This window comes from Bos grunniens, chromosome 2 (genome assembly GCF_055505025.1).
Source record: "Bos grunniens cultivar Pamir isolate PY7600 chromosome 2, Bosgru_T2T1.0, whole genome shotgun sequence".
NCBI lineage: Eukaryota > Metazoa > Chordata > Mammalia > Artiodactyla > Bovidae > Bos > Bos grunniens.
Window position 1 is genome coordinate 41941406 of NC_141166.1, and position 17001 is coordinate 41958406.

At 39.7% G+C, this 17001-nt stretch overlaps 1 protein-coding gene across 8 annotated transcripts in view; it reads right to left on the minus strand.

Annotated features, from left to right (window-relative positions):
- ADAM23 (ADAM metallopeptidase domain 23) overlaps positions 1-17001 on the minus strand; it is a 191833-nt gene that overhangs the window by 19208 nt on the left and 155624 nt on the right. For all 8 annotated transcript variants that reach the window (XM_086343958.1, XM_086343922.1, XM_086343942.1 and 5 more), the window contains exons 19-24: positions 15013-15063; positions 14288-14351; positions 12945-13050; positions 6013-6132; positions 4017-4185; positions 1404-1515 (exon numbers count right to left, since the gene is read on the minus strand). In XM_086343958.1, the coding sequence (XP_086200084.1) occupies positions 1404-1515; positions 4017-4185; positions 6013-6132; positions 12945-13050; positions 14288-14351; positions 15013-15063 (622 nt within the window). The remainder of the gene's footprint in view (positions 1-1403; positions 1516-4016; positions 4186-6012; positions 6133-12944; positions 13051-14287; positions 14352-15012; positions 15064-17001) is intronic.

The window sequence follows — 17001 nt, forward strand, 5'->3', positions numbered from 1 at the left end:
CTTGTCAGAAGCTAAATATTCTCTAAATCGAAGTTCTGAAGGTGGATCCGAGAATTTCTCATACTAATTTTAAAGCAATAAAAGACTAAATGTAAAAGTGGAATTCGTTCCTTTTTTATAATGGTTCCTTTTTATAACTAGAAGGAGAACAGAAATAGATTGTGAGGGTGTGCTTGTGATTCTTATAGAATGTTAACATCGTGGCATAATAAGCAAATGCATGAAGTGTTTTAACACCCACTCCTACTGAACATTACACATGCATGCAAATCAGCCTGAATCTCTTCAGGAACTGAGGACTATGGAACTTTATATACTTTCGAAATCATAGCTTCCCGTATGGACAGTACTGAAGCTTGAGTTTAAAGGCGCTTTCATCCAAAATTAAGTAGATCAAAATGACACTATTTCTATATGTATTTTTCCTACCTGCAGGAAAAAAGTATGATAGTTATTTATGAAATACTGTTAGCAGTACCATGAGAAGGAAGAACCTGATGTATAATACAATGCCCACTGGTGTACAGTATCCTTTCCAATGATTTTTTGGTTTCTCAGGTACAATATTATAGTAAGTCTACTGTAATTGATGACTTCACCAGCTCTTTGAAAATCATAAAAGGGGTTGGGAATGGGGAGAATAAGGAGAAAGTGACTACCACATTTAGATGACACAGGCTACATTATAACACGGTAGCAGAAGGCCTGAGATCGGGCATTTGTGATCTCAGGTTACCTGAGATCCTGGCCCAGCCCTGCCTCTGGTTACCTTAGTAACCATAGGATGTCACTTGACCTCAGGGACTGAGAGTTCCCATCTGCAAAATGAGGGTGGTTCTAGATGACCACTGAGTCTCCTTCCAATTCTAAAATTCTCATTTTTCTCCTTTTAATGTTGATTAAAACAAAGGTCCAGATCTTTCAAGTTTGCTTTGCTGTGTTAAAGTTCTGTGAAGAACTCCAGTTTCTTCCTAATCCAAGTGTGCTTAAACAGAACACAGGAGACTACAACTTCCCTCCGGAAGAACTCAAGTATTGAGGAATGACCAGAGTCTCATGTAAGTGAAAAAGAGTTCATCTATTTAAAAAACTGATTTAGCTTCAACCAACTATAAAATGATTAACATTTGTGATTATGGAAGAATGAGATTTACAGGAAAGAAAGGAAATTGGTGTATTTACCTCTTCCTAATTCCAGTTCTAGACTAAGGGGTAACTTAAGCAATTTTTTCAATGTCATATCCAAGAACCCTTAATTTTGCGGGAACATGAATCAGACATTTTAATGACAAAAAGAGATATTCTTATGTGTCTCCAGAAAACCTATGAACTTGTTATATTGGCACCTGGAAGGATACTAATGAATTCAGTATGCAAGGAATTGAAACTGAAATCACACAAACCCTTGGGTCCTTCGTCTTTGGGGGGGTGCAGGTTCCTAACTGGATCCCGGATACTGCAGTCTGTCCCTGCCCAGGTGAAATCGCAGATGCAGGTGGCTTCATTACTACACACCTGTGAGAACAAAGAACAGAGATGGGGCATTTTCACCATACTTGGTAGAATGATGGTGGTAAATGTAAAAGACACATGGGACAGGGTAGAAGCTTTAAAACCATTTGAAATTTTTAAGTCTCCCCTGGTTTTGTTTTTTGGGTTTTGTTTTTGTTTTTTATTTTTGGTTGTGCTGGGTCTCCGCTGCTGCACAGGCTTCTTCTCTAACTGCAGTGAGCGGGAGCGAGTCTCTAGTTGCCCTGCATGGGCTTCTCATCGCAGTGTCTTCTCTTGTCGCAGAGCATGAGCTCTATGGCATGTGAGCTTCAGAGTTGCGGCACGTGGGCTCAGTAGCTGAAGGTTGGAGGCTCTAGAGCACAGGCCCAGTAGTTGTGATGCACGGGCTTAGCTGTTCTGTGGCATGTGGGATCTTCCCAGACCAGGAGGATTCTTAGCACTGATCCATCAGCAAAGCCCCTCCCCTGGCTCTGAATACTAGACAATGTATAGATCCAATACTTGGGTGATATTTTTTCAGTTAATCTTAGAAAAATCAAAGATTAAAAGGAAGAAATTTTCAAATTAAATGTTAATTACTGGTGTTGATATTATTTAAGTACACACATCTGACAAGGTAGCTTTTTCAGAAGTAGTTGCTTCCAGAAACATACCTTAGAAACAATATGCTTAATTCAAGAAATTAATACATGTTGGATTTAAAAGGCATTGCCAGAGATGAAGTACCAGGAGACATAAATCACCAACGCACTGCATTACCTCATCGTGCCCAACACAGCAGTTATTCGGTGGTGCCCTCCCAGCCAAACAAGCTCCCCACCACCACCACCTTCCCTGTCTGCCTGCACTGTCGCTCCCCGCTCAGTCAGCCTGGCTGAAGACCCTCCTAGAGTGATCTCTGCCCTCTCTCTGCCCCTGGAATGGACCTGTAATTTAGATGGAATAAATAACCATCCACAAACTGGAGACAGAGTAGTTTAAATCCCTATCTGCCTGTGACATACATTCAGAGATAGATTGTTTAGAGATGATAAAATTGAATTTAAGCTTATGGATATAAGAAGCTCTTTAATCTGAAATGATATAATGTGATGATGATAATTAACACACTGAATTTAAGCTTTTATTCAACAAGATGAAGAAGTCGGGGTGGGTAATGGAGAATCATGAACCTTTTATGCATTAAGTTTTATATATAATGTTTTCAGAGCAATAACTGAGTAGCTGAGTGGTCTGCCCAGTGCTTTTACTGCTGTTATTGTTTTTAGTAGCTAAGTCATATCCAACTCTCCTGCAACCCCATGGACTGTAGCCCACCAGGCTTCTCTGTCCATCAGATTTCCCAGGCAGGAATACTCAGTGGGTTGCCGTTTCCTTCTCCAGGAGAACTTCCTGGCCCAGGGATCAAACCTGCATCTCCTGCATTGGAAGGCGGATTCTTTACCACTGAGCCACCAGGGAAGCTTTTAATTTACTATAGCAATTATTGAATATTTACTACATTGATTATGTGCTAGGTACTTATACTCAGTGCTTTGTACATAACATCTCATTTAATCACTAGCACCCTGATGATTGAGAGAGGCTGAGTGACTTGCCCAAAGTAACTGGGATAAAAAGAAGCAGAGTCAGGATTCAAACTCGGGATCCTTTCTAGCCACAAAATCCACGCTCTTGATCATTAGTCTCTACTACCTGCTCGTGAGTCTAAGTCATTGGGCATAAGCTCCTTATGCCTTTCTACCTTGTGTGTGACATATCACTCATTTAGTTATCTATATTTTGGATTATTTTTACCTTTGCTGCAGCATCTTCCTTTGATATGATCGCTCTGAGTTTCTTCATGTCTTTTACCATTTTTGAATTCTGTATAAATTTTGAACTATCTTTCTTCTACTAAATCCAATTTAAATAATCACTAAAATGTGTTTTTAGGTAATAAACTTAGGTTTGCCAGGAAGTACCTGCCCCAACACTTTGTGCCCAGAATTTAAAGATACATGCAGGTGTGTGTAGAGAGCACATCTTCTCTTTTGCTGGCAATGGTCCAAGCATAACTGTCCAACTTTAAACATGTGAATTATAGCAGTGATCCAACCTCTAGTCTAGTGTGATCTTCAACACATAAATACTCAGTATGGACGTTGAGTAGTTGAGGAGCTGAAAGGGAATTACTGAAAAGTGTAAATTATTATGAATGGTGCAAAGCAGTCACATAGGGTCTATAGTTTCTTTAGGAATCACATCATTTTTCTACTAACTCCTTGGATTCCAAAAGACTGTGGTGAATAAAAATACACAAAGTGATTAAAAAAAAAACCAACAAAACTAAAACCATATCAACACATTTAGGTGTTAGTCTTAGAAGATAAGGATATAAGGAAAAAATCATAGTCAGTGCCTAGAGTCACAGAAGGAGAATGGCTGGACCAGAAGTCCAACCACTGTGAACTTAGAGGATGTTAGACAAGGAAGATTTGAGCTGGACACTGATGTCTACTTACCCCATGGCCTGAACACACTTTACCCTTGGAATCGAGGGGGCAGCTGCTCATATTTAGGGCCTGAATCTGTAGACACTTCCGTTCTAAACACATCATAGATGGGCCACATGGTGTTCCATCTTCGACATAGCCCACATCTGTATCATCATCTAAAACCACATGAGCACCACTAAAAAGAAAAAGATAGTCATACAGTCATTAGCACCACACTTGGAAATATACCACCAACATGAGTGAGGTTTGCTATTCAGGAAACTGAAGAGGCTGTCAGTGGACGTGGATTTCTCCTAGCATTTCTCGACTTTTCCTTGCACCCTTTCTCCACCTCCCCTTAGTAAGAGAGCATGATAAAAGAAACTGCCTTTCAGTAGCATTATTGCTCTGCACTTCATCAGAACAAAAATATGTCGTTTGCGCGAAGTGTGTTCTAAACCTTTCCTTGTTTGCAAGCCAACGTTAAGACTAAAGGAGACGTGTGCATAAGAACAACAGAAGCAATCCTATCATTAACACTCCAAGACACTCTGATACAAAAAGGCAGGTGTTGGGCATAGAAAGCAACTGAAAACATCTGGAAAATTATTACTTTAGAGGGCTGGATTATTCATGGTTGAAAAAAACAAGCCGATTCCTCTCTATTGATACATACTTCTAAAATCTCAAAGCTAAGGACAACTGGAATTTGAATAATGATCAATGTTATAATTACTAATTAGATACCTTGCTTAATATTTTTAAAATATTAAAATAAAATATTTTAATATCTAAAAAATTTTTAAATATACTAGTTTAGACTATAACAATATAATTTAACAAGGTTGTTGCATCTAAAGGTGTGTGAAAACTTACACACTCAAAGGAAGCTTCTGTGCATCAAAGTAACTGCATTTGAATACTACAAATTTATCCAGGAAGGATCTTCTTGTCTAAGACCCTATTCAAATTGTCTTTAGAGCCATTTAAAAGACAGGAAATCAGCAACCATTTGACCAACATAGCAATATCCAATGTGGCTATCCAGTTGATTTACCAAATTTTGTTCAAAATTATTTAGGGATGATTCTAAATCTTACATTCACCTATGTAAGATGAAGTTTTGCTATTTGGGGGATACTAAAGATAAACATTACATATCCTGAGGGCAATTTGTAGGGGGAATCCCAAAAGTGTTTTGGGCAATGGACATTATCATTTGAATGAGAGCATAGCATCTTAGAATTACAACTCCTTTAATGGGAACAATATTATTTAAAATATAATATGACTCCCAGTGTTAAAAAAAACAAGTCTTGTATCTTCTGTGCCTTGTACTCACAGATAATTGGATATAAAATGATTGACTAGAGCTATAAATATTTTAGTATATACTTTCTATGGGCTTCCCTGGTGGCTCAGATGGTAAAGAATCCACATGCAATGTGAGAGACCTGGGTTTGATCCCTCAGTTGGGAAGATTCCCTGGAGAAGGGAATTGTTACCCACTCCACTATTCTTGCCTGGAGAATTCCATGGACAGAGGAGCCTGGTGGGCTACAGTCCATGGGGTCGCAAAGAGGTGGACACGACTGAGCAACTTTCAGTTTCACTTCACTATACTTTCTATATGTGATTAGGTTTCAATTAATCTTCTAAACCAAGCACATAGAGTATAGCTTAAATTCTCTTTTGTCACAAAAAATAAAACATACAATGTTCAAACAGTGACATATTTTAATGCTCAAAACTTTAATCATATTCAAAATGAATATCATAAAATTCTACTTTTAAAATTATAAATACAAAGAATGTCTCCCTACTAATAACTGGCATAATCTTTAAGCAAATACAATGTCCAAATTGATATATAACTTTGTTTTTTAAATGCCTTTCAATACACAAAGTGATAATAAAATCTAAGTTGTTATTTCTCTCATGAAAAATAGAAATATTTCCCTTGACTTTTTTCTAATTTGTAATTCTCATGATTCATTAGGCTTGCCAACATTTACTGTGTTACCTGCAGTCAATCACCCGGCCTTGGTGGTAGAAGGAAGTTGGGATGATCTCACCCTGAAGTTGACCGATACGTGGCGCTCGAGTAAGGTTGGTGCAGAGTAAAAATCCACAGAACACATCACTGAACATATTAAACAAAAAAGAACAAGACAGGAGGAATCACTGAAAAAATCAAAATTATTTGGTCCACAAATATTTAAAAATGGGAAATATTCCCTTTCCTTCTAAATGAAAACATTTGTTTAGATACTGTTGGTTGGTAAACTGCACCCCCCCACCCCACCGCCCCGCTTCCTAAAAGGATCAAAGCTTGTGTAAGGTAGTAAAGTAACCAGCTCTGAGAGATGGCTCATGACTAGTGTCAGAACCTATCATGACACCCTCATTCTCTACACCCAGTTACTGAGCCATGCCTCCTTCCCATGCTCCCAGAGCTAAGAGTGGCCCTTGGAATGTTGAGATGTGAAGAAAAGCCCAATAGGGAGTTGCTGGGGAGAATTTTATGCTCTGGACAGGCTTCTAGAGCCTGACACGGAGAAGGTCTTTTGTTGCTACCCCTGCTTCCTGCTTTTGAATGCGGAACTTTGGCATTCACCTTGCAATCGTGAATTCACATGTAAAGATACAAAGTGAACATGCTAAGTAATACAGAGAAGAGAGACAGAAATCATCTGGGTCCTTGGTGACATTGTTAAATGACTCACTCACCATGAGGACACCTACCTCCACAGTATTTGTTAAGTAAACAATGAACTCCTTAAAAAATGTGCAAAGAATTGAAGTGGCATATCACACACATACAATCCATCTCCAGTAAATGCATGAAAATGTACTATTCCATTCATAAATGCAAATTAAAGCCACAATAATAAAGCAATTCACACTCAGCAGAATACATAAAACGTCTGATGACACCAAGTGTTAGTGAGAATACAGTACAGTGCAACAAAATGCTCTTATACGAATTATCAATGGTAGCATTTACTAGCAGAGAAGGCAACGGCACCCCACTCCAGTACTCCTGCCTGGAAAATCCCATGGACAGAGGAGCCTGGTAGGCTGAGGTCCATGGGGTCACAAAGAGTTGGACATGACTGAGTAACTTCACTTTCACTTTTCACTTTCATGCATTGGAGAAGGAAATGGCAACCCACTCCAGTGTTCTTGCCTGGAGAATCCCAGGGACAGGGCAGCCTGGTGGGCTGCCGTCTATGGTGTCGCACAGAGTTGGACACGACTGAAGTGACTTAGCAGCAGCAGCGTTTACTAGCACAACCATTTTAGAAAATAGTGTCACACCATCTAGTGACACTGAGAATATATATCCCCTATGACTTGGCAATTTTTCTTCCAGGAATGGACTTAGAAAAATATGTACAAATGAGAACTAAGTTACATGTACCAGAATGTTCACAGTAGCATGATTCCTAATAGCCAAGACATGGAAACAATCTAAATGTCTGTCAACACAAAATGGAGAAGGTATATACCTATAAATATGAATGAAAATGAAATAAAAGAATAATAAATATGAATCTACGGCTACACATACCATGGAAAACTCTCAAAATAATGAACTTAAGAAGCAAAATACAAAATAATACATGAAATATGATTCCTTTTATATAAAGCTACCAAAATTTTAGGCAAAGTAAACTGTTTAGGGCTGAAAACTTGAGCAGTATATGTCTAAAGAAAACTAAGAAAGCAACTGCCATAAAATTGAGAACAACAGTACCTTCAGGAGAGAGACAGGGGTTGTGAGAGTGAAGAATACATCCTGGGATGCACTGTTTCTTGATTCATAGAGGGGTTACATGAAAGTTCACTTTGCATTTATTTGGCAAAATGTATATTTGTGTGTGTATATATACATATATATGTGTATGTGTGTGTGTGTATATTTCCATGTTCAAGGTCAGGAGAGGCGGCAGCGAGGAGATACCCCTCGTCCAAGGTAAGAGAAACCCAAGTAAGACGGTAGCTGTTGCAAGAGGGCATCAGAGGGCAGACACACTGAAACCATAATCACAGAAAACTAGTCAATCTAATCACACTAGGACCACAGCCTTGTCTAACTCAATGAAACTAAGCCACGCCCTGTGGGGCCACCCAAGACGGGCAGGCATGGTAGAGAGGTCTGACAGAATGTGGTCCACTGGAGAAGGGAATGGCAAACCACTTCAGTATTCTTGCCTTGAGAACCACATGAACAGTATGAAAAGGCAAAATGATAGGATACTGAAAGAGGAACTCCCCAGGTCAGTAGGTGCCCAATATGCTACTGGAGATCAGTGGAGAAATAACTCCAGAAAGAATGAAGGGATGGAGCCAAAGCAAAAACAATACCCAGTTGTGGATGTGACTGGTGATAGAAGCAAGGTCCGATGCTGTAAAGAGCAATATTGCATAGGAACCTGGAATGTCAGGTCCATGAATCAAGGCAAACTGGAAGTGGTCAAACAGGAGATGGCAAGAGTGAACATCGATATTCTAGGAATCAGCGAACTAAAATGGACTGGAATGGGTGAATTTAACTCAGATGACCATTATATCTACTACTGCGGGCAGGAATCCCTTAGAAGAAATGGAGTAGCCATCATGGTCAACAAAGAGTTCGAAATGCAGTACTTGGATGCAATCTCAAAAACGACAGAATGATCTCTGTTCATCTCCAAGGCAAACCATTTAATATCACAGTAATCCAAGTCTAAGCCCCAACCAGTAACGCTGAAGAAACTGAAGTTGAACGGTTCTATGAAGACCTACAAGACCTTTTAGAACTAACACCCAAAAAAGATGTCCTCTTCATTATAGGGGACTGGAATGCAAAAGTAGGAAGTCAAGAAACACCTGGAGTAACAGGCAAATTTGGCCTTGGAATACGGAATGAAGCAGGGCAAAGACTAATAGAGTTTTGCCAGGAAAATGCACTGGTCGTAGCAAACACCCTCTTCCAACAACACAAGAGAAGACTCTGCTGCTGCTGCTGCTGCTAAGTCGCTTCAGTCGTGTCCGACTCTGTGTGACCCCATAGATGGCAGCCCACCAGGCTCCCCCGTCCCTGGGATTCTCCAGGAAAGAACACTGGAGTGGGTTGCCATTTCCTTCTCCAATGCATGAAAGCGAAAAGTGAAGGTGAAGTCGCTCAGTCGAGCTCGACTCTTAGTGACCCCATGGACTGCAGCCTACCAGGCTCCTCCGTCCATGGGATTTTCCAGGCAAGAGTACTGGAGTGGGGTGCCATTGTCTTCTCCGAGAGAAGACTCTACACATGGACATCACCAGATGGTCAACACCAAAATCAGACTGATTATATTCTTTGCAGCCAAAGATGGAGAAGCTCTATACAGTCAACAAAAACTAGACCAGGAGCTGACTGTGGCTCAGATCATGAACTCCTCATTGCCAAATTCAGACTTAAATTGAAGAAAGTAGGGAAAACCACTAGAGCATTTGGGTATGACCTAAATCAAATCCCTTATGATTATACAGTGGAAGTAAGAAACAGATTTAAGGGACTAGATCTGATAGAGTGTCTGATGAACTATGGGTGGAGGTTCGTGACATTGTACAAGAGACAGGGATCAAGACCATCCCCATGGAAAAGAAATGCAAAAAGCAAAATGGCTGTCTGAGGAGGCCTTACAAATACCTGTGACAAGAAGAGAAGCGAAAAGCAAAGGAGAAAAGGAAAGATATAAGTATCTGAATGCAGAGTTCCAAAGAATAGCAAGGAGAGATAAGAAAGCCTTCCTCAGCGATCAGTGCAAAGAAATAGAGGAAAACAACAGAATAGGAAAGACTAGAGATCTCTTCAAGAAAATTAGAGACACCAAGGGAACATTTCATGCAAAGATGGGCTCGATAAAGGACAGAAATGGTATGGACCTAAGAGAAACAGAAGATATTAAGAAGAGGGGGCAAGAATTTTGTACAGAAGAACTGTACAAAAAAGATCTTCACGACCAAGATAATCACGATGGTGTGATCACTCACCTAGAGCCAGACATCCTGGAATGTGAAGTCAAGTGGGCCTTAGAAAGCATCACTATGAACAAAGCTAGTGGAGGTGATGGATTTCCAGTTGAGCTATTTCAAATCCTGAAAGATGATGCTGTGAAAGTGCTGCACTCAATATGCCAGCAAATTTGGAAAACTCAGCAGTGGCCACAGGACTGGAAAAGGTCAGTTTTCATTCCAGGCCCAAGGAAAGGCAATGCCAAAGAATGCTCAAACTACCACACAACTGCATGCATCTCACACGCTAGTAAAGTAATGCTCAAAATTCTCCAAGCCAGGTTTCAGCAATACATGAACCGTGAACTTCCAGATGTTCAAGCTGGTTTTAGAAAAGGCAGAGGAACCAGAGATCAAACTGCCAACATCTGCTGGATCATCGAAAAAGCAAGAGAGTTCCAGGAAGACATCTATTTCTGCTTTATTGACTATGCCAAAGCCTTTGACTGTGTGGGTCACAATAAACTGTGGAAAATTCTGAAAGAGATGGGAATACCAGACCACCTGACCTGCCTCTTGAGAAACCTGTATGCAGGTCAGGAAGCAACAGTTAGAACTGGACATGGAACAACAGACTGGTTCCAAATAGGAAAAGGAGTCCGTCAAGGCTGTATATTATCACCCTGCTTATTTAACTTCTATGAAGAGTACATCATGAGAAACGCTGGGCTGGAAGTAGCACAAGATGGAATCAAGATTGCCAGGAGAAATATCAATAACCTCAGATATGCAGATGACACCACCCTTATGGCAGAAAGTGAAGAGGAACTGAAAAGCCTCTTGATAAAAGTGAAAGCGGAGAGTGAAAAAGTTGGCTTAAAGCTTAACATTCAGAAAACTAAGATCATGGCATCCGGTCCCATCACTTCATGGGAAATAGATGGGGCAACAGTGGAAACAGTGTCAGACTTTATTTTTGGGGGCTCCAAAATCACTACAGATGGTGACTGCAGCCATGAAATTAAAAGACGTTTACTCCTTGGAAGAAAAGTTATGACCAACCTAGATAGCATATTAAAAAGCAGAGACATTACTTTGCCAACAAAGGTCCGTCTAGTCAAGGCTATGGTTTTTCCTGTGGTCATGTATGGATGTGAGAGTTGGACTGTGAAAAAGGCTGAGCGCTGAAGAATTGATGCTTTTGAACTGTGGTGTTGGAGAAGACTCTTGAGAGTCCCTTGGACTGCAAGGAGATCCAACCAGTCCATTCTGAAGGAGATCAGCCCTGGGATTTCTTTGGAAGGAATGATGCTAAAGCTGAAACTCCAGTACTTTGGCCACCTCATGCAAAGAGTTGACTCATTGGAAAAGACTCTGATGCTGGGAGGGATTGGGGGCAGGAGGAGAAGGGGACGACAGAGGATGAGATGGCTGGATGGCATCACTGACTCAATGGACATGAGTCTGGGTGAACTCCGGGAGTTGGTGATGGACAGGGAGGCCTGGCATGCTGCGATTCATGGGATCCCAAAGAGTCGGACACGACTGAGCGACTGAACTGAACTGAACTGATATTTGTATATTAATCACTTTTCTGTTTCTATATTTCTCAATTTTTTTAAGTTAAAAAAATACATTTATTTTCCTTAACTCACTGGTGGCTGGATATTCTATTGCCAGATATTTGAAAGCTGTCTTCTACAATGATCTAAAGCAATGCCTCCCAACTTTCTGAAGTCACAGAGGCACAGAGAAATGATCAGATTTGTCTGTGACATTGACTTAATGAATGAAGCCATAGACATCCAACCCCATAGGTTCTGACTAGTTTAGACTCCACTTCCTCCCTGGAACCTCAGAGACTGAACATCTCAAAACTTCTATAACTCAGTCATGAGACATCAGATTGGAAGCTCTGTTCTGTTATTTTGGTTTAATTTTAAAGAAGTCAAAGATTTTTTGCCTCCTAAGGCCTCATCCACCATCAAAGATTACATACAACTGCCAAGTTTCAAAAAGTACATTAGAGACCATTAATTAGATAAACAAAACTTCCCTTAAATCCTCGATCTGCTTCACAATGGGAGAAGAATCTCCATTGTTATGGAAGGAGAATGGAGGAGTTTGGTCTATCACATAATGATCCCAGAGACCCAAGTCAATGAGCTAACCTTAAAAAACTATTAAATTGCAATTTTAACTTTCCTCAACAAATCAAGGGAAAATATTACCAATGTGCTCTGAAGGTATCTCATTTCCTGAGTAAAGAGTCCTCAATAGGCACTGACTAGATACTTTTTGGCTTCCCTCATAGTTCAGTTGGTAAAGAATAAGTCTGCAATGCAGGAGACCCCAGTTCGATTCCTGGGTTAGGAAGATCCCCTGGAAAAGGGAAAGGCTACCCACTCCAGTATTCTGGCCTGGAGAATTCCATGGACTGTATAGTCCATAGGGTCACAAACACTGGGACATGACTGAGCGACTTTAACTTTCAGATACTTTTTAGAAGGGAAAATAAAACTTGAATACAGATATTAGCTATTTAATCAAGTCAAATCGTGTTACATTTGAAAAATAATCAAATGTATGTTATTTCATTTTAAATGGCCCCCAAAATATAGACAGTCTACATCTTTTGCTTGCAGAATTCCTTATACTAGCACATTCATAGGTTTTTGAAAGCAAAAGTAGAAAATCAAAACCCACGATTAATTTAAAATACCTTAGCAAAATATCTCTTCCAAACAAGCTTCAAGTAAAATACAGCATGTGAGAACTTTCCTGAAGTTTACAGAAATGGTGTGTCTGTGCCACACAAACAGTTTAGTTCATAGTCATTTGCTTCTAGATATACGATCTTTTAAATTCATACTCTAAAATTTTAAGTAGTCAATTTATTAAAAAATCAGTGACATTTATTTTGTGCTCCCTGCACCAAGTCCACCCATTATGCGCCCAGAGACGGCCACTCACTGCTTGCTGCACTGGATCCATCGGTCTCCATCCTTCCCACAGTTGCCCTTCTCGGTGCCTTCCGTATTCAGCTTTTCATAACAGAATTTGTCAGACCCTGAAGCCTCTTTTGGAGACGAGCAAGAAAACAGAATTACTTTTAGTTTTTTTTGTTATCCATAACCAGTACTGTGCCAGTAAATCTTAATAACTGTTGCTCCAGAAAAAGGAACAAATTCCTAATTTGTAGCACTTACCCATTTCCATGGTGTAAATCTCCACAGTGTAATACATGGCTAATTTTAAACTAAGAATGTGATGTCAATCAGCTTCTAAAATTCCTGAAAATTTCACCCATGGCTCTTGCAAGGTAAGACAGAACAGCTCAAACACACCGTTCTTTTTTAACTTGGGAGACAAATTTATTCCCAATTCTTATTGGTGGGTTTGAGGAGGGGAGGTAGGATTAATCATCAGCAGGAATTAGTGAAGTGACACCAAAAAAACTAATAAACATTCTTAACCCTGCTTTCTATTAGTATCAGGAAGCATTATAAAATCTGAGCTTGCTGAAATTTTGTTGGCATGTGGATTTTGATATTTCAACTTTTTTGAAAGACAAATATACCTCTATTATCTTTCCCTTGTCAAAACTGAACCATTGAAAGTAAATCTTTCAGTTAAATGATATTTGCCAAACACTAAATCACTTGTGCATGAGTCCTAGTCCCCTTTGGGTGCCTTCTTTTCCTGGTAGGTGACCCAGTCTTTGCCAGCAAGACAGAGCCACTTCTCTCTCTTCCAGTCTGGACCTCATTAACTGAAATTCACTGGCAAGACAATGAAAATGTCAGGAAGAGAATATGTGTACTGACATGTAGGGAACATACTGAGAAAATGACCATGTTCCCAAAATGTATATCAGGAAGTACTTGTGTTTCACTTCAAACTGAGATAATCAATTACAGAATTAAAAAATAAAAATAAAAAAGCCTGGTACTTTCCTAGGATAAAAGAATGGAAAGCTACCTTGAAGTGGTGAATGTTAAATCCAAGGTATAAAGAAAATTACCCAAGTGGATTGATAATAGGCATGACCACCGCACTCAACCCAATCTTAGCAAGTGGGTGTGCCATCCGTTCTGTCTCAGCCACAATCACTGAATAGTGATGTTCAGTTCTGATGACAAGTCTTCAACGTCAGCAGGTGTTTGCTGTGGCTATGTGACTATGATTCACCATTCTCTTCAGGCTTTTCTAGTTTTTTTTTTTTCTTGTTTTAATCACTCCCAATCAGCAAGACTGGCAGCAAAGAATACTAAGAGAAACCTGAGTGAGACCACCAAGCAGGAAACATGACCTACTTGTTCCCCAGATGTACTGACACTGGTTGTCCCGGGTCTTGCACTCCCCGTCGTAGCAGCGGCCCTGAGGGCAGAATGCATGTTGTAAGGTACAAGGAGCTGGTCCCATTTCCCCCCAGATTCTCACTGCAAGGTCTCCTTATCATTGTTTTAGACAAAGTTGGGTTTTTTGGGGTACCCTAGTATTTTCACAATGAAAATAAAACTCACAAACATCTTAAGAGACACAGAAGAATGAAAATTAAAATCTAAAACACAGAACAGACCTCACTGTACAGCTCAAGTCCAACTAATCATCTAAAATTTTATGGAAAACAAAAATGGGTGCATTTCTTTGAGTGACACCAAAATGATTTTTAGGTTTTTTTGTATGTGAATGGTTAGGTCATAACATAGCTTCAGGAAAAAAAAGCATTACCATATATTACCATATTTTCCCATAATAGGCTAAAATGATTAAAGACAGTTACAACTCCATAAGTTAGATCTCTAATTCTTCAGCCATTACTTTTTTTCCCCACACTCTCAATCTGGATAGTTTGCACCCAGAGATAAATATATTTAGTATTTTATATGATATGAAACAACTCTGAGTTAGAAGACCAATGCAATAATTTCCTGTTGTTTGAGCTGCAATTTGCCATCAAAATTACATTCATCCAAAAAAAAACCCTGAAAACTGAGCTTTTCACAAAATCCCAGTTAAAACCTGTGGCCCAGCATACCTGATTTTGATTGCATGCATATCCATCTTGCTTATGAAGATTTGGTGGGCACTGAAAAATATATTTTTAGTTAACATTCAATATGTGAAGTACTTTCAGATTATTTGCACAATACATTAAAGTGCAAAAAAATGTAAGGATGATTTTATTACTATTTGTAAATTGTGTGCTACACATCATTCATATCAGTAAAGTTTGAAATAAATGTAAAAAAAAAATACAACTTATAATTAGAAAAACACGAGTAAACAGCTAATCCAAATTTATTCTCCAGTCATTGGTAAAAATGAATCAATCAGTCAAAGCAGTGGGTGCTTCTTATGTTTGTTTTCCATGAGATGCACTAGAATACTTTACGTTCACTTGCCTACAAAGTTCAAAATAGAAGGGATTAAAATGGACAATGAAGGGAACAAGTCAGCTTGTTACACAGGAGTGGATACGTTCAGGAACTAATTTACAAGACCTCGTTCAGCTCTATGAAAATGTCAGATCTGCATGTGACACCCATGACAGTCACCTCCATGCCACATTACTGAAAAAGAAATAACCAGCCCTTCAATAAAAGTGCTATATCTCCACTACATTTCTGACCTCTCAAACTATAGACTTGTTAAAACAACTGTGACGTGATAGTTCTTTCTTTTTCCAGGTCTATTTATCAAATAGTTTTTTTTTTTTTTAAGTACATTTCAATTTTCCCTAACATTATCCTAGATAATTCATATTTTTACTCTCTCTTCATCTTATTTATCACATTTAAGAGAGCTAAAAAAAAAAAGTTCAAGTCAAAGGCTCTGCTACAGCATTCAAAACAAATACTAAAAGGGGAAAAAAAAAAACAAAAAAACCCCACAGTTGCAGTAAGTGAATAAGAAACATAGCAATACCCTGTGAGGTCCTCCCTTGATTTTCACCTTCTCAGTAAATGACAGTCCCACTCTCCCAGTTGCCCAGGCCCCAAACCAAGGAGTCATCCTGTGTTCCTCTCTTTTATTCACACTCTCTTTCTAGTCCATCGACAAATCCTGGTAGCAATATCTTCAAATATAATTACAATCTGACCACTTTCCTCCATCTCCACCGCTAACAGCTGGTCAAACCCAAAACTATCTTCTCATCTGACGATGCAACCACCTCCAACTGATTTCCCTTCATCCCCTCTAGTCTCCTTATAGGTGACAGGGCTACTAGAGTGTCCCTTTAAAAACCTAAACCACATCATGTTGCTCTTCTGCTAATGGCTTCCCAGTCTACTCACTGGTCTTCCAAATTCGTGATCTGCTCCCTACCTGACCTCATCCCTACCTGACCTCACATGAATGTACCAGCCACGCTGTCAACCCATGGTCTTTGTTCTTGCTCTTCTTCCAAGCTTTCCCGCAGATTTCCGCCCAGCTTGTTCTCTCAATTCTTTTAGGACTTTGCCTGAACGTCAGCATCTCAGAGAAGCCTTCTTTAACTATGTCCTCCAAAACCATAAACTCCTCCCCCATTTTAGCATCCTCTGCTCCCCATTCACTGTTTTACTTATCACCAAACTTTCACCTGTCTCTTTGCTCAGTCAGTTCAGTTGTTCAGTTGTATCCGACTCTTCACGACCCCATGGACTGCAGCACGCCAGTCTTCCCTGTCCATCACCAACTTTCGGAGCTTGCTCAAACTCATGTCCATCAAGTCAGTGATGCCATCCAACCATCTCATCCTCTGTCGTCCCCTTCTCCTCCTGCCTTCAATCTTTCCCAGCATCAGGGTCTCTTCCAATGAGTCAGTTCTTTGTATAGGGTAGCCAAAGTATTGGAATTTCAACTTCAGCATCAGTCCTTCCAATGAATATTCAGGACTGATTTCCTTTAGGATTGACTGGTTTGATCTCCCTGAAGTCTAAGGGACTCTCAAGAGTCTTCTCCAACACCACAGTTCAAAAGCATCAAATGTTTGGCACTCAGCTTTCTTTATAGTTCAACTCTCACATCCATACATGACTAC